The 22,844-nt window shown below is 47.1% G+C and overlaps 1 protein-coding gene across 1 annotated transcript in view; it reads right to left on the reverse strand.

Annotated features, from left to right (window-relative positions):
- The window catches only part of LOC120323851 (translation initiation factor IF-2-like), a 47,482-nt gene that overhangs the window by 19,231 nt on the left and 5,407 nt on the right, over positions 1 to 22,844 (reverse strand). The window contains exon 2 of the mRNA XM_039384471.1: positions 4,013 to 4,092. Within this exon, the coding sequence (XP_039240405.1) occupies positions 4,013 to 4,092 (80 nt within the window). The remainder of the gene's footprint in view (positions 1 to 4,012; positions 4,093 to 22,844) is intronic.

Here is a 22,844-nt window from a genome sequence, read left to right on the forward strand (position 1 = left end):
ATTGTTCAGTGTAGGTTACATTAGTGGATATAAATGTACAAAATCCCAACTCCAAAGTAGATTTCTTTTAAAAATTAGGATTTTTGTGGTCGCAATACAGTCTTATTCTCAAAGAATAAGATTATTCCAAACTAAGTAGAGTCAAGGAAAAAACCCCCAACTACTTTCCTTCTTTTTAGGCAATTATTGGCATGGTTTTCTCTAGTTCAAAACACAAGAGGAAGGAGGACAAGGTTGTATTTGGTTGTGGGTTGGTCTCATCAATAACTCCCATCTGTGCCGTGGATACACTCGGAGCTGAATTACACCCAAGGAACAAGTCAAGCGAGACATTTTTCAAAGCAGCCCCTGCTCAGCTCAGGTCTGTTCATTAAGGTGCTGCATTGTGCTCCAGCTTGGCTTATTAGCAGTGGAAAGGTCAGAGAAAGTGAATTAATGGAAGTGCTGCGCTCTCCAACATCTGACATGCAAGAGAGGAGCCTCCCTACCTACACTTCTCCTGAAAGGTACGTTCAAATTGAGGGCATGTAGGTGGCACCTGCCAAAAGTGGCATGTGAATAACATTGGCAATTTAACAAATTCTGGGAAAATACAGAGAACTGTAAAAGCAGCAATTCAACCACTCAAAGCAAATGCTTGTGCTGAGATTACAGTTGAAAAAGCAGCTTTTTCACGGGGACAGGGGGAAGGATTTAAAGCTCTTTCCTGTAGGTCTCAGCAGGGTTTTGTGTCCAAAAACTCAAGGCCTGTTTGACACACAAAGAAGCCCAGACTCACAGTTAAGCCACCTCTACTTAACCTCTGCTGGCAGTGAAGATACAGCTTTAAAAATTAAATTTAGACTTTGTCACTTCAGTGCTGTCCAACAGAGCACACACAGCCTGGACACGCAGGTTTACTGCTCCCAAGGGCTGTGAAGACCCATCTCCCACACAGGTACGACAGCGTACAAGCACCATGGGATGCTCTCCAAACCCACCTCCCCTTCCCAGGCCAACCTAGGCATCAGCACAAACCCAAACTGGATCCTGTGAAACACTCCAGAGAAACCTGCACTTGGAGAGCCACCCAGCTGCTTTACAGCACTCCCAAAATCTGTACTTTTTCAGGAGAAAGGGCTCCACAGCAAAAGTCAGCAAAGCCACAAACCACACAGCTCTACCTCTTTAATGCTCCATAGAATCATGGAATGGTTTGGGTTGGAAGGGACCTCAAAGCTCATCTTGTTCCACCCCTTCCATGGGCAGGGACACCTTCCACTATCCCAGGTTGCTCCAAGCCCCGTCCAACCTGGCCTGGAACACTTTCAGGGATGGGGCAGCCACAGCTTCTCTGGGCAAGGTGTGCCAGGGCCTCACCACCCTCCCAGGAAGATTTTCTTTCCAATATCTCATCTATCCCTGCCTTTAGGCACTGGAAGGGGCTCTAAGGTCTCTCCAGAGCCTTCCCTTCTCCAGGCTGAAGAACTCCAACTCTCTCAGAATTATTAACATGGTACTAGTAATTCCACTTGCCCGTGGCTTCCCCTCCATTCTCCAGGCCCTGCTTCATAACACATCAGCTTCTCCCCCTGAAAGCCAATGTTCCCATATCCCAGGACCCCATGGAAAGCCGCTCTCCTCGGCTCAGTGGTGACCAACATGCTAAAGAACAAAGACATGCTGGTGTTTTATTTTCCAACACCTCTAATCTGGAAGGGATAAGAATTGAAATACATAGAAAAAAGCCAGCAAGCTCATCAGAACACTTCTATGCAGAGAAATATCTTCCTGGTGGAATACTGAGCTTGATTCCCCTCAAAGCAGTAAAAATTGAGACCCATATACGAGCACATTTAAGAGCATTAATAGAAAAACATGGAGCATTTAAGTGAAGTCACGTTCCAGCTAAACAACGCTCCCATTATTGCAGCATCTGACTTTCCGAGGACAATTCAATCCTGGCAGCCTGGATTGTAATTGCTTTTCCACTACAGGCCTCAGCTTTACACTCGTGCCCTTCTCAGGAGGTCAGAGCACGGCTCAGCTCGGAAAACAATTCTGCTCCGTGCTCCTCATTCATCCTTTTAATCCCACACCTGCATATTCATTAGGAACTCCCTGAAACACCACTGCCAAGGCCACCACTAAAGCTGCTGCCTGGAGAAAGCCTTGGCCCCTCTGCTTCCCTGCGAAGGTGTTGGGAACACACAGATCTCTCCAGCTGTTGGTGCTGGGGAGCAACTGAGTCACCAAACCCCAGGACAAGCCCAACGTGGTGCAGCCGTTCCTGCTGCCAACAGGAAAAAGAAGATACCACTGCCCAGAAAAGTGGCTGCCCCATCCCTGGAAGTGTCCAAGGCCAGGTTGGACAGGGCTTGGAGCAACCTGGTCTAGTGGAAAGTGTCCCTCCCCATGGCAGGGCATGGAAAGAGATGGGCTTTAAGGTCCTTCCAACCCAAACCTTTCTGTGGCTACGACAAATTCGGCTTGTTTTGAGTAAACCCTTCCAAACAGGGTCACTCAAATACACCTGAATATTGGGTAAGTTTTTGTTACCCTGCTTTTAAAAAGGCAGTTTGCATTCAAAAAGCCAAACACCATTTACTTCAAAACTCAGAATTAAACATCTTCGTCCCCCTTTTTATTAGGAAATAAAACAGGCAGCAAACAGCAACCAGCCTGGTTTATCACTGATGTCAGGGTTGAGCCAGGTTTCTCAGGGCCCTGCCGAGCTTCTAGGAAGGATGAAGGAGCTCCTGCACACGCTGGGAAAAGGGCTCAAACCTGATACACTGTAATTACTTAACGGCCCAGGGAGAGTCACTGATGCCTGCTCTGCTTTGTTCCACTGTGAAAGGCTTCTCCTGCTATTAATATTCACCAGGGGAAGCTGAAATAACATCTTGTCTCCACCTGAATACCTTGCAATTATTATGGACACGCTAAATACAATGATTTTTATTTTCCCCCCTCAAAATCCAGGACAAAAGGCACCTTCCAGCCTGTAAAGGCACCTGATAGGGCAGGGCTGGACTTCCACATGGAGCAACTCCCCTTCACCAACAGCCTTCCTCGCGATGACAACAACTTCAACACAAATAATCCCACTGCAGCAGGAACCCAGAGGTCAGCCAAGGACCAGAGCCCCAAGGCAGGAGCCACACACTGGAGTTATACACTGGGAGCCTTCTCCATAGGATTCCTGGGCATGCTGGGGGTGACCTTGAACCCCTCCATGACATGCACCGCCCAGATGAGCTCACACAGCCTTTAATCAGCTCCCAGCACATCAAACCACCAGCACTGCAGAAACACCAGCCACAACAATCCCAAAAAACCAGCCAGAACAACCCCTTGCCTCCAGCTCCATCCACACCACCGGGACTTCCAGGACAGCACCAGCCTCTACCATGAAACAGAGGCAAAAATCTCATTTTTCCCCCTAAACTGCACTCTACAACAGCCTGTTATTTCTACATCTGCTAATGCTCTCAAAAAGTTGAATCCTAACACTGAATCAAACTGTAGTCTCAGCAGATTGGGAGGTTTCTCTGCCCAAAATGAAACGTAGGTGCCATCTGTTTCAATTAGACTAATCACAAGGAAACATAACATTGGGAAACTAATAGACTTTGGGTTTTTTCAAGACATTTTGAAAGCAAAGAGAAAGAAAGAGGACCATGATATTATTTAATACTCAGCACCACCAACAACCTGCACAGTCTGCTGGGGAAACCTGTGCTGGAACTGCCCAGGCAGGAAATTTCACTTTTATTTCACTGAAGTCAGGGAAAAACTTGATATAATCAAAATTGTCTAAAATTAAAAAGGCACCTCAGAACTACAGACAGCTCCTAAGATATTCCTGGTTAGTACCTTTTTATCATCCCATGGAATTTGCAATTTTTACCTTCAAAGTTCAGAAAATAAAGACTTTTAAAAAAGGCAAAACCAAACACTCCAACAGGGACACGAGCACTTATTAGGGAATAAACCAGAATATTTAGATAGAAATAAAGTCAATATTTACCGATTCCATAGTTGAAAGCTCTTCTTAGCAGGACATATATTAAAATCCAACAGAGGTGTGTCCCAAAAACGCTGTGTAATCTGAAAAACAGAGGAATAGGTCCATTAGAAAATTAAACCAAGGGAATTTTATTCACAACACGCACGCTGGATTTGGGTACATGAAGGTTACCAAGTACAAACACTTGCCTAATCCAGAAATAAACTCCCTGATAACAAGTCTGCACAAACAGAGGAACACAAGGATAGTGGAAGCTCAGCCGAGCATCCATCACACTCCATAACTTTCTGATAATAGATTAAAAAAAAAAAAAAATCACTTGTCTCAAGGTTTCTGTGACCATCTGTGTGGTTTTAGAACCATTTTATTTACAAAAAAAGGTATGTCAGCCCCCAAACTGTGAGCAGCTCATGAACCAAAGACAGGCAGAGCCAGCATGAGCTCCCACGCCAGAAATTCACCTTCCCAAACAACTCACGGGATTATCCACAACACCACCACTCTCTTTCCAAGCACACCTTTGCTCTGAACAGCAGTGAATCCACTACGAACCTCTAACTTTATTTTCCAACCAGCTGTCATTGTACTTCAAGGATATTTTTCCAGCTACAAATTCCCGAAGTGAAATTTCCGACGCCAGGCAGGAACCAGCAGGAGCTCTCAGCACCCAAAGTGAAGGGGAATTACAGTCATTAACTGGCACATGAAAGGGTTGGCAGATTCCAAGCTCAAATCCTGCACTCCTCATGTTCCCAGGTCAGACAAGTCAGCCCAGGCTGCTCCATCCTGGAGGTCCCCCGGCTCTGCCCATGTCCCACCACCACGTCTGCTCACAAACAAATTCCCCCCCAGGCAGAACAAGCCAGTCAGTTCCAGAGGAGATCCCCCAAGAGTCACAGTCATCCCCTGCAGAAGGGCTGAGTTTGGAATGGCACAGCTTCCTGGGAACCTGCACAAGTCACAGGAGAAAGGAAAAATCTGAACTACAAATAAGCCTGTTTGGGGGCTGGCAGTGTGGAAGAGCAGAGCTTGGACACAGCCACGTGAAAAACACTGCCTTATCCCAGAAAAAACGGAGCTTCTGCTACACTTTCACAGAGAAACAGGTCAGGAAAGGAACTTTTTGCAAAGAAATAAGCTGCTGATGCACTGCAGGTCCAACTGCTAAAGCCCAGCTCCGGAGGAGAGCAGCAATACCTGAGGCACTGGGAGCACTGGGCCTTCTCCAGTCCAACTGCAGGTACTCTGCCCTGTACAAAGAGGTGAAAGGGTGAACTCCAAGCTCCACATCCTGCTCATGCCAAATTCCCCAAAATTCCACATCCCATCTCTAGACACTGCAAACCGCACTGAGGGCACACAGTGACCAACCCCTGTTCCAGTTGACAGTGGGAAAATCTGGATTTCTCCCAAATTACCCTTCCTTCTAAAAACAGAAGTGCTAAACCCCAATTTTTTACTCAAAAACTCACATATATAAAGTTACAAGTGGGGAACTACAAAGTACAAAACACTTCAGCTTTTGTTTGCTCCACTTCCAGCTGCCCCTTTCCAAGGGCTAAAGATTCCCCAACTCCAAGACCACCATGACTCCTTGGACCTCCACGTGCTGATGGTCTTCCTCCTCTTCCTCCTCTCATACTCACTGAGAACACTCAGCTTCTTGTGTTCTTTCCCCAAACGCTCCCACAGAATCATTTAGGCTGGAAAAGACCTCTGGAGATCATCGAGCCCAACCTTTAACCCAACACCACGTTGTCAACCACACCACGGCACTGAGCGCTCTCACATCCATGTTTTCACTGTGGGGATCCAACCACTGCTTTTAAACCTTGTTGTATCTATTATTCCTCTTCCAAATTCCATCGGCACAACTTCCAGGCCCAGCTCCCTCACATCACGCTCTGGAGCCTGACACTTCTTTAAACAGCATCAGATTTAGTTCCCCATAACGTTATCACACTGGGACTGGCCTTGCAGAGCAGGTGACAATTTTATACTTTATTGCTGCTCATCACCTTACAACTTCTGATTTAGCTGGATTTGGACATCTGCCTTCCAAGAATCACCCAGGAGAGACCCTAAGGCCAGCCAGGACAGACACACAGTGGAAGAGATAAGGAACCCCCAGAGAGCCTTATTTGTTTTGGGAATCTTTCACTCCCCAACGAAGAGCCAAAGGGAGGATGTCCAGATGAGCAACACAGCTGCATCCAGGGCAGAGCTGCTTCCAGCTGAGCCAAGGGAAGTCTTTGGAACCTCAGTGAAAAGGAGCAGGCCAATATAAACCCAAAAACCCAGAGGAACACATACAGGCACACAGTCCTGACTCAAATAAAGGAATCCTGCAGCAGGTAAACTTCTCCAGACAAGCAAAGAAAGTTTTTTGACATTTTTCTTTAAGAAGAGCAGGAGATACATGGCTACCTCATGGATTTCTCCGTGGCCAGGGAGTCCTGGAGCACTAAGGGATCCCCTGACATCAACTGCAGCCCTATGGAGCACAATAATACTTGCACAGCAACTTTTCCAGCAGGATTCCCCTTCTCATTAGTGCTGCTTTGGGGCAAGAAGTTGTTTTTGGATTCAAAGTCAGACTTGCATCAATTCAGATTTTCTGGTGATCCAGAACTAAGCAGCGTAACAGGATTTCAGGATGAGATTTAGATTCTGGTTGAGACTAACTTCTGAATGGAAAAAATCTCCAGGGACTAGGAGAGCCTTTTTCCACAGCACTCATCTGCTTCCCTCACAATAATTCCACAAAGAGACAGAATTTCAATGAGGCAGCTCTCCGAGGGCTCCAGTGAAAATATACTCAGGGGAGCCCATGGGACACCACGGAGCTCCTGCACTCAGATAAGCTCCATTTCCTCCAACACAGAATCAAGAGGGATCACGAACAACAAATTTGGAGGGAGGGGAAATCCAGAAGTGTTTTTCAATGCACTTCATAGGCATGTTCAGCACAGCTTTGTGCCTGCCTGACCACACTGAGACAGCACAGTCAGAGCTTTCACCTGCTGGAATGGGGAAAAGAGTTGTTTCCAAGAAATCCCCATAAATTTGAGATAAATATCCAGCTGCAGTGCCCTCCAGCCTATCAGCAGCTCCCAGCCCAGCCATCTCCAGGCACACACACAAACTGTCATGTTCCACAGCCACTCTCGCCCTTTACGGAGAGATTCCCAGCAACAGGGTAAGCTCCAGGAGCTGCCTTTCACTATAGTTTCCAAATATTTCCACAGCAATCACATCCCAACTATGCTCAAACAGCGTCAATTACTCAAGTGAAAAGCCAAAGGACAGAGAGAATTCCACTAGTCCTCAAAAAAACCTCTCAGTGTTTGAATGTGACAAAATCGTACCATCAAATAAAATTTAATTTGATGGCTTTCATAACTGAAGTAGGTGATATATTCTCAGTCTTAAAGTTCCTTTATTTTGCCCTGAAAATAATAGGTATGCTGAGATCTACAGTTTTTAAAGCTTCTGTCATCTGTGCCACTTGATAAAAAATACAAAATAACCTGGTACTGTCCTCAAAAACACAGATCAAGACACTGGTGTGGGTGAAAAGCCCAAGGGTCAATTTCTCCCATTGTAACAAGCATGAAAGAAGATGTGATTCCTGTGGAACTAAATTGATCTTTCAGTGTTTTAACTGAAAGTCTCACATGGACAACACAGACTACAAGGAACTGGGGGTTGACAGAAGCCTAAATTCAGGAATGACCAAGCTGCCTGGAGACCTCCAGTGAACTAAGAGAGGTCAGGATCTGTGATGACAAATCACACAATCCCAGAATGGTTTCGGTTGGAAGGGCCTCAAAGCTCATCTCATTCCAGTCCCTGCCATGGGCAGGGACACCTCCAAGCCCCATCCAACTCGCAGGGATGGGGCAGCCACTGCTCCTCTGGGCAACCTGTGCCAGGGCCTCACCACAATAAGTATTTTTAACATGTTTCACATATTCCTCAAGATCTGTGCAAAAAAAAAAAAAGGGCAGTTAAACCGTTTTATATCGTAAATGTTTTAATTTCATTAAGCCAAAAAACTAATTATCAGCAGAAGCTGAACATTTCACAGAGTTTATCCCTTGTAAGCACACAAGATGCAGCTGAGCAGTGAACTCTGAATTGCTGGACATACCAACATCACTACTGGTTATCTGGTCTCTTCATACCAGATATTTAAAGTTTGCTACCATGACACAGGATATCTTAGAATCATCAACCTCTAAAACTACCTATTGTTTCTCCTGGAAAGATCCACAAAAGCAGCCTGAAAGGTACTTGGCAGAGTAAAAACCTGGGGCTGTCAGAAGAGCCCCAGCTCCAAAACCCTGCAGGAACTTGGAGAATCTTGGCATGATGTGGCACAGTAGCCAAACAAGCCCCAATAGCTTCCACTGAACCAGACTTTTCAGTTCTGTGCACACAATTAGGAGTGCTGGAAACACAGGAGCACGTTCCCTCTTCTCCTCCTTCACTCTGACCACCCTTCTGTGGCTTCTCCGAGGAGTGGAAAGTCCTAAGTCAAAACAGAGCTGCTGGGACTGCTCTGAGCAGCCTTGGGCTGCAGCTCAAGGCTGCACCAGCAACCACCGACAAGACCAGGGCTGAGGACACTGTTTGCCATGATTTAGTCTGCCCAAGCTAAAAAAAACCCTCCTCTTGTTTTAATAATGGTAAATGCCTTAAAGACTGTGCACTGTTATCCCAGAATCATTAAGGTTGAAAAAGCCCTCCAAGACAATCCAGTCCAACCTGTGACTGATCTCCACTTTGTCACCCAGCCCAGAACACTTAACTGCCACATCCAGGCGTTCCATGGACACCTCCAGGGATGGGGACTCCACCACCTCCCTGGGCAGCCCCTTCCAATGCCTGACAGCCCTCTCTCTCCATGAGGAAATTCTTCCTGAAATCCATCAGCAAATGGATAAAGAAGTCTTAACTACACAAGCAGCACCTGCCTAACAAAAGCAATAACTTCCATCAAGTGGCCTCTCTGTCACAAATAGAAGTAAGAAAAAGGTCGAAACACCCAAAAATAATTGTCCACCACCCCTTCAGCAGCCCAGGGAGCTACAGGCACCCCTGTCTGTCAGCTCCAGTGCTCCAAATAATCTCCCAGACCTTGCAATTTTTCATTTTCAGAGCTCCAGTATGAAACGTAATTCCCTGCTAGGTCCTTCCAGCCTGGCTGAATCTCTTCCAAAAAGGTGCATCATCAGGCTCATTTCTTTATTACGTGACCTGCACGTGCAAAGCAAAGATGCTCTGTCTGGCTTTGGGAGAACACATCATTACTACTGGGACACAGGAAAATGAAGATCCACATTAACTCGTGAGAACATGCTCTCAAAAAACCCCTCAGCACAGACCAGCAGCAGCAGATCTGCTCTCAAACCACCTGAACTGGTTCGCCAGCCAGCCAGAAACTTCATCATCATCTACAGAACCCTCAAGCTGTTTATTTTAGTGTAGCGTAAGCTCTTAATTCCTAAGCCATTTGGAAAACACAGGATGCACAGTGGTGTGGATATTCCAAGCAGAACTGATCCATGATCAGGTTTAGTTCACACAAAAACAGGAACAAAATGTGACCTCTGGTTCCCGAAAATTTGCTGAGCCCCACCAGAGAAGTAGTAAATATCCAACCCAATTATTTCAGTCAGACACAAAGACAGCATGAATAACAAAGCTTATGTACTGCAGCATACACAGACATGCAAAACTCAGGGCATAACAGTTGAAAATCAAATATTATCCAGGAAAAGACTTCCAGGTCCACACAGAAACCAGTACACACTAAGTTCAAGTAAAAGGTAGAAGGATCGGACAACAAATGCTCTTCCTGGGCATAAAACCAAGAAAGAATAAAGGAAAACTAGTGAGGAATAAAGCAAATAAAGTCAACAGCATGAGCAGTAAGATTCCCAGATGCTGACAATTAGAAAGGTTTATGGGAAAACTAAAATTAATCAAGTATTAGAAAATACATATATTCAATAGCTACAGAATATAAGTTTTCAGCAAAAACCTGCCTGGAGATTACTCAACTCCTGCCCATAGGTACCTGTAGAAGAATTGCTAGGATTCAGCCAGCAAACAAATGGAGGTGCCAGGTTTCCAGCTTAGGTTTGCCCAAAACCTGTCTGCACTTCAAATAACCCCCGTGACCCAGGGGAATTTCTCCCATTTGAGCTCTGAAAGATGCAGGGTGAAGCACAAACTGACCCACCAAAGGGGACACTCAGAGGTGAGTTCAGAACACAGACACAACTAGTGCCCATCTCTGAGAGCTCAAAAACCCTACTGTGCCCTTTTGCCAGGTTAGAAAATCCTGAAGCTCCAATTTGTCCTAATTAATCATAGAATCGTGGAATGGTTTGGGTTGGAAGGGACCTTAAAGCTCATCCAGTTCCACCCCCTGCCATGGGCAGGCACACCTTCCACTAGACCAGGTTGCTTCAAGCTCTGTCCAACCCAGTCTTGAACAGTTCCAGGGATGGGGATTGAGCTCCAAGATGTTAGCCTTCACCAACCCAGTAAAGGCAAGAAGGATGTTCTCTGGAATTAGAGCCATAATTTAAACTGCGGTCATAGTTGCCGTTACAGTCCACGTACCTTCTCCTTTCCATTCCTCCTAAATACAAGTCTGAGGTGGGACAAACACATCCTTCCTGTCTCCAGAGTGAACCTCTTCCCGTGACTTCACCATAAAATTCGACTCAATTCCCTCTGTACATTCTCCTAAGGGAAGGAGGAGGGTAAACGATGCTACTGGTCCAGGACAAGCTCCCCTTTATTTAAAATATGAATCTGCATTTCTTCCTCCATGCTCAATTTTAACACATTGAGAAAATACAGACCATTTTTCAGAAGAGTGACAAACACATCTGTCACCTCTGCAGTCCCAGAGATTTGCATCCGTGCAATTTGCTGGCAAATTGGATACAGGTTACTATTAATACCTGAACTATTTCCTTTCCTCTCTGAATGCTGATTGGTGAAAAGGATGCAAACATCCCATTTTAAAGCACACTAATTAGCCAAGGAGGAGTCAAGGAAGTCACTGTTCAGCCTTCAAGAACAGACACAGCCTCCCTCAAAGAGGAAAAACACAGCAAACTTATCCACAGAGTGGATTCTGGTTGGAATCTGAATAGTGGAATAAAACCTCCCCAGCCAAGAAAAATGTGTGGCCACACAAACATTACAATCAGACACTTCAACACCCTAGACATAGGTTTTTTAGGAATACGCAGGTGTCACTCAGAGCCCACACCCAGGTACATATAAGGATCAGACACCATTCCCTGTCACAATCCAAGACAATCCAGGAGGTCCCCAGAAAGCAACATGAAAAATGTAATTGTAGAATGTGCTCAAGTCTTCAGTTCCCAACTTACAAGTGCCTTACAACCACCTCAAATTACACAGCAAGGAAAGAGCTGAAAGGAAGCACCTCCTTGATTTCCACATGGCATCCCTCCCCTATTGTCTGGGGTCTGGCAAGTTGAGGTCAGAATAAAAAGATTCCTTAAAAATCCCACATACATTGAAAGCACCTAAAGCTTCAACTGATATTTTTTTTCCCCTTCTATTCTATGCCCTGAACAGGTTTAAGTAGCAGTTGTCATCACTAAAGAAGCTGCTCCCCTCCCACTTTCCATTCTCCTGAGAAAGGAGCACCCTGGCAGCACCAGGTCCAGGTGAGAAAGAGTTGCTGCTGCTTAGCTCAGGTATAGAAATCCAATCTGGAAAAGGGTGTGAGGAGGGCACAGGCCACCTCAGTCACATGAGTTCAGAGAGCATTGCTGAATAATAAAATAAGGAAACATAATAATAAAATAAGGAACTAGAATGTGTCTGTGCTAGCAAATGTGCCCCAGCCCTTCAGAGGGGCTCGAGGGATGTGGGTTCCCAAAGAGGGAAGGCTCTGGCCCTGCTCAGCTGCTGGATCCCAGCTTCTCCCTTGGGCCACTCCAGAGTTTGTCCATAAATCAGCTGAACCTGCCAGACCAGCAGAAAACCTCCTCATCTTCCTCTTCCCACTGCTCTCCCAGCTCCAAAGGGGCTGGATTGGCTCCTGCCCCCCGGCTGGAAGGGTGGGGGAGCCTCACCACCCCCAGCAGCGCAACCCCGCTCCGGCTGTGCCACGAAACCGCGCCCCAGGAAAATCCACAAACACCCGGAGAAAGGGCACATCCCTCCCTTCCAACACGGGCCGTCCAAACAAACAGCACAGAGGGTGGCAAGGAAAGCGCTCAGAGGACAAAAGGACAGAGTCAGGATTAAACCCAGTCCCTTGATCCCCGGCCAAATGGCCGACCCATAAGCCCACGCAACCTCCAGAGCCAACTTAAAATCCTGAGTGTGCTATACTTTAGGTTATAAAATCATATTTAGACACACATTTCAAGTGTTCTTTGCTCTGCTGGTGGCTAAAAACAATGCCTTTGTCATCAAATCTTGCTCCAGCACGCTGACGTGACGTTTTTAACTCAGGAAATAAGATAATTATGGTTCAAGGTAAACAACTACAACTGTGCATCATAAACAGTTTCTAATTTTAAGCCTGAGTCCCTCTAATGCCATCCATATTTTAAAGACAGTTTCCTTACAAATGGCTGAGGTTGTCTGAGCAGCTTGTGACTGAGTCTGTGCTGATGAGCAGCAGGTCCTGGGAAAACAGGGACTGGTGGAGCAGGTAAAAGTCCAGCAGACACAGCAAGTGAGCTCCAGTGTCAACATCATGGAATGGGTTGGGTTGGAAGGGACCTCAAAGCTCATCTTGTTCCACCCCTTGCCATGGGGTGGAACACTTGACCAGGTTGCTCCAAGCCCCATCCAGCCTGGTCTGGAACACTTCCAGGGATGGGGTAGACAGAGCTTCTCTGGGCAACATGTGCCAGGGCCTCACCACCCTCACAGGGAAGAATTTCCTCCTAATATCTAATATGAATCTCCCCTTCTTTTTGTTTAAAGCCATCCCACCATGTCTTGTCCCTCCAGGCCCTTGTCCAAAGTCCCTCTCCAGCTCTCTTTGAGCCTCTTTAGGCACTGGAAGGGGCTCTAAGGTCTGCCCAGAACCTTCTCTTCTCCAGGTTGAACAAGCCCAGCTCCCTCAGCCTGTCAAGGTATGCCAAACATCAAAGGAGGAAAATACACTCTGAATCTTAAATAGCTGGAGAGGCAAAAGCTGCGTCTCCTGGAACACACAGAAAAACAAAGTGCCGGGACCGGAGAGCTCCACACACTTACGCAACCCCTGCTGCAAGTCATTGTGGATCCCAGACCTCAAACGCCCCACTGCAGCTTCCCACTGGCACAAACAGCAGCAAGTCAAGTTGTAACTCGCTGGAGAGCATCAGCTACTGAGTTGTTCAACACCAGGCAGCAAACGCACCTCCAGCCCACAACGCTGTGTCTGAACTGGCCCTGCTGCTGCCCTAAAACATTCCCCAAAGTTACCTGGAAACAAAGGCTGACAATAAACAGCGGCGTCACAGCTGAGCCTGCAGCCAGAAACACTGCAGCACATCATGGGAACGTGTCTGGAGCTCCAGTGAGGATCGAGGGCACGAGCTGTCTGCTTCGGGATGAGTCATTGCACTCAGAGGTAGCAATAACTCCAGGACTGCTCTGAGGTGTTATCCTGGCAGGCTCCCATTCCTCCTCATCCCAGGAAAACATGCTAAATTACAACCAAACGAACCAAAATCCAACTCAAATCCCAGTGTCCTTACACAACTGTGCCAGAAGAGCTAGGAGTGGTCAGAACTATCCCAGCAGTGGGAACGCGGCCGCTCCAGCAGGAGACGGAATGGCAAAGAGAAATCACGTGGTGGAGCCTGTGCAGCCTGGGAGAGCTTGCTCCTCCAAAACTTTTCCTCATTAAACAATTCCAAACCACCCCACCCCATTGCTGCTATTGTTGTCAGAGAGGGAATTCCAAGCAGAACAATGATTTCCACAACATTTTGCTGCTGGAAGAAGAAAACTGGTAACACTGCACAGCAAAAATACAGTTTCCACAGTAGTTCATCCAGTACAAGTCTCCTTCCTAAAGGGAACAGATTAACGTGCCTCAAATCCACTGTGCAGCAGGGATGTATTTTTAGATCGAGCCATCCAAAGGCAGTGATGTGGTGGAAGCCTCCCAGGCTGGAGTTGGCCATCTCTCTGCACCCTGGAGAGGGCAGCTCATTAAGAGGCTGCTCTGAGCAGAAGGAAACAATTCACCCACTCCCTGAAGAAATCCCTCTTCCTACGACAAGGCAGCTCCTCTGAACGCTCCAGAGCCCCATAGCTCATCTTGATTTGCACCATTTTTTGGGAACAGCCACATGTTAGAAGTGCTCTTCCTTCCCACATTTCCCCAACAATTAATGGAGTCAAATTCAACGCTGTGTTCACGGCAGGACATGGCATGTAGAGTGGCTCAAAGTCAACCCAGGGGTCATGAAAATGACAGTTTGGCTTTATAGTGCTTTATCTGCAATTAACACTTTTCTATGACTTCTGATAAAGTAAAGCACAAGCTGCCATCTGAACCCAAATGCAAATAAGTGAACCCTGAAAATAGCATGGAATCATGGAATGGTTTGGGTTGGAAGGACTTGAACCATATCAGGCACCTCTGCCTTCATTCCCACACAATGCTGTTCCTGTGATACTGGAAATACCAACTCAACTTCAGCTCCAAAAATTGCTTCCTAATATTTTCTCATGCTATTCCATATTTTAACAACTCTCACATAAAAGGTCTTCAGATTATAAAGCATTTGGTTACAAACACTTGGTTTTCAGGTAGCTGAAGTTAAGCAAAAACAAAATAAAATGCATATAAACCTATGAATTACAGAAAGTGTTTGTAATTTCACAAATTGCCAGGAATTCTGACTGTCTCATCCTTAGTTTAGATCTTTAGAGTACTATCTTTAGAGTTTAGAGACGGCACTGCCAGAATGCAGAAGGTATCACCTACCCCTCTGCAGAGGTGAATTTGGGTATCCCAAACATGTCACTGAGTAACACAAATGCTCAATCTGGAGCATTTATGGAATAACAGGTAGAAAAAAGAGGAAAAATAAAAATAATGGAGAAAAAATGCAAAAAGTCTATACAAGACCCAAAGTCCATACACGACCCAAAAGTCCTGAGCAGAACCTAGCAATTTTTCAGACTTTTATTAAAATTAGCTGTTGTGAAGCACATTTGCCCCTTGTGAATAGCAAAAGAGCACCAACATCACCCAGTGAAAGACATACAGAGGGGGCCAGAGGTGAATAGGGTTCCTCCATACCCACAGCACACACAGAACTGAGCTTATACACCTCAAAACCAGCTCATTTCTAATACAGTGTTCACAGAAGGCAAAATTACTCAAATCTGGTGTGTAGGTCTAAGGAAAATCAAGCTTTGCTTCAGCCCTGCCTCCCCTCCCAAGCCCTTCCTCCTCCGAATGCCTTAAATAGGATGTTACACTACTTGTTTATACGCCATTACAGAAAGACATGCTGGGTTTCTTCATCCTGCATTACAGAACAAAATGTTACCCAATTCCTTCTGTAAAGCACCAAGAAATAACTGTGAGACCATATGCATGGGGAAGCATCCACGTGCTGGAGTAATCTGGCCTTACATAACCGGCCATGGGCATCTGACCACAACCAGCAGCAAAGAAAGGGTCAAAAAACAATCTAAAACCCGGCTAAAAATTCATTTTGAGGGTTCTCATTCAGGAGACAAACGAAATTCATGCTCTATACAATCTGAGATGAGGTTTCTGTCATGAAAAAACACAGAGCAGAGAATCCTGGGTGGTTGGTTTTCTCTCCTTGAGCTCATCCCCAAAGTAAGAATGAATCATTTGCTAATTGGTGAGTTCAGTTTGAACCAATGCCACCGTGATTCTTATCTCAGTAGCTGGAAGGCAGCTCCTTCCAAGGATTCAACAAGCTAGTGGACATGGACAAAGGCAGAGATCATTCTCAGTGCATCCTAAAATGTCAGGAATCTGAGCACTGATAATCCTGGAGATCACAGAATCCACTGGCCAATGTGGCCACAGGTCCACTGCCCTGGATCTGTGGCCACATTATGGCTAGTACAGGCCAGGTGCCACTGGCCTTCTGGGCCACGTCGATGGGACAGTCACCAGGAACACAGCATCTCTGCCAGACGTGCCACTGCTGCCCTTGCAAGGGAGGCATCTCCTGCCCTGGGATCCCTCTGCAATTAAGGCCAGGCCAGTGGCTGCTGCTGCTCCAGAACCACCGCTGCCATCAGAGACCCAGGGTAGGAGGAGTCATCACCGTGGTGCAGCGATTCCGGAGATGTCTCATCACTTGGCTGCGGCTGGGAAGGAGGTGGAGAGAGCGAGAAGGTCCCCCCTGAGCCTCCTTTTCCCCAGGTTGAGCCCCCACAGCTCCCTCAGCCGCTCCCAGTGCTCCAGACCCTTCCCCAGCTCCGTTCTCTTCTCTGGACAAGTTGTGTTGGGCTCAGCTAGAACACTAGCCTTGGACAAGGCAGTCAAAAACAGAAGGTGCAAAACAGACCCAAAATCCACAGACAACAAATGTAATAAAATCCATCTTCACCCCCTTTCCACCTGCTGGCAGCCAAAAGCAAACGCAAAAGCACAGACACATTACTATGAAAAGCAAGTCAACTTCTTGCACAAGGATAAGGATAACAAATGTTTCACTGCTCTGTTTCAAACGTTTCAGATCTTAAACTGAGCCAAGGAAAGAGCGTTACCAGTTAAGCTATTCCGGCAAATGAAATGAAAATTGAAAATCAAGTCTAACTGCCATTAAATTTAAATATATCTCAATTCCACAATCACAGGACATAGTTCTTATGACAAAACTTCTGCAGAAGGAAAAAGCACCCTTGATAAGTCTGGATATTAAGCTGAGGTACCACGGGCATCTCACGGTTTATCTAAATGAAGTGTCTCCTGCAAACAGCCCTGGTTCCTCCGGTGGAAGCTGCAGCATGATTAACAGAGGTCCATTAGAGAGGCAATCCATAACCTGGCTCCTGTGAGGAGTCCTTGCCACATCCGTCTGCGTTTCCATGGCAACCAGGCAGGAAAATATAAAGCAAATTACAGTTAAATGAAAATTATTCTCCATGACAATATATGTTAATGCGGGAACATTTGCGAGGCCATTCCAGATAAAATGTTTACATTCACACATGTGTCTACAAAAATAAATAAAAGGCAGCTGGAGCAGCTAATGGGTCATCCAAAGAGAGGGATCAGAGTCTTTCCCCCCCCACAAGTTTTAATGTATTCAGAATAAAATTCTTCAAGATGAAAGAATGGGATACAACCCACCCTACCCAAGGTATGTGCCCATTTCTATTAAAAAAAATTTCTTTAAGGAACAGCTTTTCAGAAGATCTCAAATGCACTTTTTGAATGTTGTGACCCTTTAATTTTCCTATATGCAAACAAAGGGCACATTTATACCTCCCTATCTCAGCAGAAAATGGTTTAAAGGAGGGGTTAAGTTTATAGAGATCTGATTGAAACTGGAATAGTGACTTATTTTAATCAGTTATAACTCACTGAAAACTGGGAAGGGTTTTATACTTCAGAATTTGGAGTGGTGACTCCACAGCTAGGAGAACTTTATACCCCTCTACAGGTCACTGAAATGGTTTCAGAAAAGGCCACAATTAAGGCTGTACAAGGTGATCCTACTCTCCCACTGTCATCACTTCGCCTGAACAGCCTTTTTTTAGGGAATATATCTCAGTTTTTGAACATTCTAGGGAGCATGAGGGAACTTAATTGGAATGAGACTCATCAAGATGCAGTCACTCGGTTATTTTTTTAACTCCCTTGGCTCATACCCCAAAGAAAAGCCCAAAGAAAGAAAGGTTATAAAGTGACTTACAGTCTTTGCCACTGAAGCGCCACGTTTTAAGAAGAGTTTAAAATACTGCCCTGGAAAACAGCCCCCCCTCAGCTGCCTTCCACGGCTGCCCTGCCAAGTTCCTTTCCCATGGAAATGCTCTGCCTGTTCCACGAGTAACACAGGTGCAGGTTTCTTAGGAAGCCCCAGAAAGAGCACAAGGCACTTTTTGAAGCTGTTTGGGAGAGCTGGGAGCACAGAGAAGGGCATTCACTGCGCTGGCACATCTGAGCCCTCTCCGTGCACGCTCCCACTGACCTCTGCATCTGCCTCCTGCCTCCGCCTACGGAACAATGCTCGGATCAGGAGGATCGTAACTTTTTATGACAGTGGGAAAACTGCAATCTTCTCCACGAGTTCACTCCACCCTGCACATAAAACTGCTCATAGGTTCAACCATAAAGCAAACTCCCTCCTTTGAAGTTCCACTCGGAGCCCCGCGCACGTTGTAAAGCTGAGCTGGAACAAGGCGGCGCATTAAGGTTTTACATAACCAGCCTCGTGGAAAGCATCGCTCCCGAATCATCCCCAGCCACTGTTGACAAAAGCAAGTCAGGTCAGGGAGTATCTGGGTAACAAAACTCCTCACAGGTGAGCTCAGGTTACCCACAAACAGCAGAGTCACACACCACCCAATATATTCCAGCCGTGCTCCACTTTCCCTGAGGATCACTTGCTGCAGAGCCCACAGCAGCATTCCCATTATCACTCCAGCTCATTTAGTCACTGATCCATGGCTCCTTCCACCTTTCCCTCCATAGGATGTGGAGGAAGGATATCACCAAATAGGGTTGGAAGGGACCTCTGGAGATCACCCAGTCCAAACCCCCTGACAAGGCAGGGTGACTTGGAGTAGGTGACACAGGAAGGTGTCTGGGTGGGTTTGGAATATCTCCAGGGAGAAAGACTCCACACCCTCTGTTCCAGAGCTCTGCCACCCTTCACGGAAAGAAGTTCTTCTTCATGTTGAGGTGGAACTTCTTGTGGTTTAATTTATGTACCTCCATACGAGGCACAGAAAACAGCAACAAACATCAGACTAATAAACAGAACTAAACCCTGCCATTCAAAGCCCAGCAGCAGTTGCTAGGATCCTCTGCAAACCTCACTAATTGCTGGGATTGGGTTTCCAGGGAAGCTCCTCGCTGCAGCGGTGGAGGGGCTGAATGTTGTTTTCACAAAAGAACTTGTAAAACCTCAGGCTGCACGTCTGCAACAGCCAGGATTTATATTCCAGGCACAAATCAGATTATGCTCCACACACTGCGCTCACAAGGCTCTGAGCAGGTGAATCCCACCAGGCCGAGAGGCCTTCCCGGATACCCAGGCTCCAGGGTCGGATTTCCCTGTGCTCCCTGATGGGTTCCCCATCCCGTTGCAGGGAACTGCCTGACTGTGTCAAATGCCTCCACATCAGAGAAGTAATTTTCCCTATAAACATAAGCAAATGCACACTAACATGGAGTCAGATTCCCAGGAAAACCAGGCCTCCTGCAGCTTTCCTGCAGGGAAAAGGGCAGGAGATTCAGGGACACCAGGCTGCTGGGCAGCACTACTGGTAACCTCATAGAAGAGCTCTGTCGAACAAATACAGGATGAATCCATAATACAGGAGAGATTCCAAGAGCAGATCCAAGCAGGAAGAGTTAAGTGGTGAGGGAGATGCAGGAGAGGGAAGGAGCTGCTCCCTGTAAGCGCACGGCACAGCACAGCATCCCTAACATCCCTGCCAGCAATACCCATGCCCATGGATCCTTCACTTCAACACAGCTTCGCTCCTTTCCCAAGTACTTCCCTGCCGCCATGGAAAAAGAAGGCCCAGCTCTCCAGAAGGAGAGGAAGACGCAGGATGATCTCAGAGAGAAGGAGAAAGGCAGGAACAGACGGGAAGGAACATCAAAAGGCAGACAGGCTAAAATTAGAGACAAGAATCCTGCATGAGGAGGACCAAGGCAAGTGCAGAATCTCCATCAGATGAGGCTCCTGGGAAGGGGGAGGGATGGCCAGGAGGGAGAGGACACATCCTGGTGGGTGAAGCAGGGGAAGCTTACAGACAGAACACGCTGCAGAAGGAAATTAAATCCAGTGCTTAAGACTACAACCTCTAGCTCCCTAACCAAGGAGTACACTCAGCACACCAGGAAAGAGCCACAGAGTTGCCTCCTCGTCTGATCCCTTCCCCCTGGATGAAGGATAACTCAAAGGAATTCAGCTCTCACCACAGAACCAGTTTAACACCCCAGTGCCAGCACTGATCACAGGGGAAGGGAATTGAATTCACTGCCGTCACCCACAACAGAGCAGCTGAGTAACACAGGCACCTCAGATCCCCGTCAGAGAGCCAGAAACCTTCTGGGCTGCTGGAAAAATGGAAACAGCAAACAGCTCAGAGCCCGGGAGAGCCACCACACAGGACCCGATGCGTGCCGGGACAGGCCACAGCAAGGAGGGAGGCTGGAGAACACGGAGCCCTTATCAGGGAGCCTAATTCCAAAAACCAGCATGTTCCCCACGTCCTTCTGAGTTGGTGGGACAAGAAACCACCCAAACATTCAAGGAGAACAGATTTTCATCTTCAAACCTGTGTACTCAACCCTTGGACTGCTCAAAAGGTGAAGTTCTAGACACAAAATCCCCAGACTTGCTCATTACAGCCCACAGTCCAGCTCAGATAAATGGATCTGCCTATGCTGAGCTGCAAGATGAAACCAAGGAGCTTGGGGTGAGCAGCAGCCAAACACTGTAACCAGAGCACCCTGGGGTATTTAAACCCCCAGAGCACAGCCAAGAGCAGGATGTCTGTGTGTCCCCCCCACTCACACATCCCTTCCCTGCACTACCTACATCTCTTTCCAGCTTTGCCATGGCTAATCCCATCCATCCATCCAAAGATATATGGATATATTTATAGGCAGGCTTACATCTCCAGTCCACCCCAGGCCTGACGCAATCGCAGGACGCCAGTCGGCGCAGCAAGAGCTGTGTTGTCATTACGACAACGCTGACATTTCACAATCTGCAGCAACCACCCTCCTGCAGAACATGGAAAACACCAGTCCCGGAGTGTAAAGTCTATCCCAAAGATTACTCCTTCCCAAGGGATCTGGTCACTGCCACAGTCAGCAGGATCTCAGCCCTGCCACCTCCTCCCTGTAGCAGCTATCAGGAGACCATTCCCAACGGAGAACTTCTTGGAACTTTATCTTGGCTGCTCCTGGACCTCGCCAGTCTGCAGAAACCCAGCTACTTACCAGTCATTTGGAGCTCCTGGTACAACTTGTTTACACAGTGCAGGTCACAGGATCGGCTGGAAGGTGTAAGCAGGATATAGTTTTTATGGCTCTGAACTCCTGCCCAGATAAGCCGATAAGGCTGCGCTGGGGGCGGGGAGCACTTTCATGTGTGCGTGAGTCGAAAGGAAGAGGCACCATGAACTGCAGTCAAGCAGTTGGTGCTTAATAATGAAGCTTCCATTCACCTCTAAAGCTATTTAATGCCTTTTTTCACAGTTCCTAATTACACATCCTTTCATTTCACATCCAGATATTGAGGGCAGCACTGTATTTCCAAGCCCAGCTCTCCAGCCTCCGGCTGCAAAGCCTTCAGGGACACGCTGCCTCCAGATCATGGTGAATTTTTTAGAGGGTAACATCTCCCTTCTCGACTCTCTCTCTCTCTCTCTCTGATTCTTCCCCGTGCCTGTGACACAGTTTTAGCAGCTTTATGCTGCTCTAAAGGTAAATTATGCTAGACCTTTTTTATCCTGCAAAGCTGTCAGTGTCTTAAAAATAAATTACACAGCCAGCTTCCTCCAGCGTTTGCTTCCCCTCCCTGCCCTGACTTCCCCCACCCTGTAACCACCCTTTCGTGACACCCTGCACACACCCACGTCCTCAGTGAGCACCTGGAGCCCATCACCCAAACAAGGACCACCTTAACATTGCTCTCAGAGCAAATCCAACACAGCACAAGAGGAAAGGAGCTGCCTTCTCCCTGGAAAAGCATTAGTCCCCTCACACAGCTGAGACAAAGCTGCTTTTACACCCAGTACAAAGTTTTCTACCCTTTCCATTCTCAAAGTCCGTGAATTTCATTACATGGTATTTCAGTCACACACAAACCCAGCACCAGCACACACACACTTGCACTTAACAGCAAAATAAATATTTCAGTGTTTCCACAAGATATCCAGTGTTGTAACCTTTGGTTTCCGAATCCAAACGCAACATACAATCAATACCCTGCTCCTGCCACTGCAGTAATTCACAGTGGAAGGTTTATTTTAAAAACACTCATCGACTAAGTTTGGTTTTCTTCGAGCAGGGGAAAAAAGGCTGCCTCCAGATTTGGAGAGGATAAATAATTCAATGCCTGAATGCCAAGGGCAGTGCTGCACACATCCATATGGCAGGGACAATGCAGACAGTAATATATGCTGCACATCACCGCCCTGACAGTGCCTTCAACCCTGACCTAGAAAAAAACATCACTTTCTCCTGGCTCCAGCAGCCAATTCCCTCCCCGTCACCACCACCCGCCTCGCCGAGTACGGTGGGGAAGTGTCTCCCAATCCCTCAGCCTGCCCAGGCTGCAATTCCAGCCTCTGCTCACAGCAGCTACACAGACACGAGCAGCATGACTTACTCACATGGTGAACTCCAGAAATGAGAATTAACCCGAGGATAGAGGGGTTCAGGAGTAGTGCTCTCTGGCAGCTCACGCCTTCCCACAACCAACACTGAGAGAAGCAGGAAAAACCAGGCCTGGCGAGATGCCGGCAGTGCCCGAAGGGAGGAGGAGCAGAGAGAGAGAGGGGAGGCTGTTCATGCAGACAGCCAGCACCCACCACCCACCTGAACCCCTGCACGGGGGGCTGCTGAGACACA

Source organism: Pipra filicauda, unplaced genomic scaffold (assembly GCF_003945595.2).
Source record: "Pipra filicauda isolate LSUMZ 115617 unplaced genomic scaffold, ASM394559v2 scaffold357_size738173_pilon, whole genome shotgun sequence".
NCBI classification, from domain to species: Eukaryota; Metazoa; Chordata; class Aves; order Passeriformes; family Pipridae; genus Pipra; species Pipra filicauda.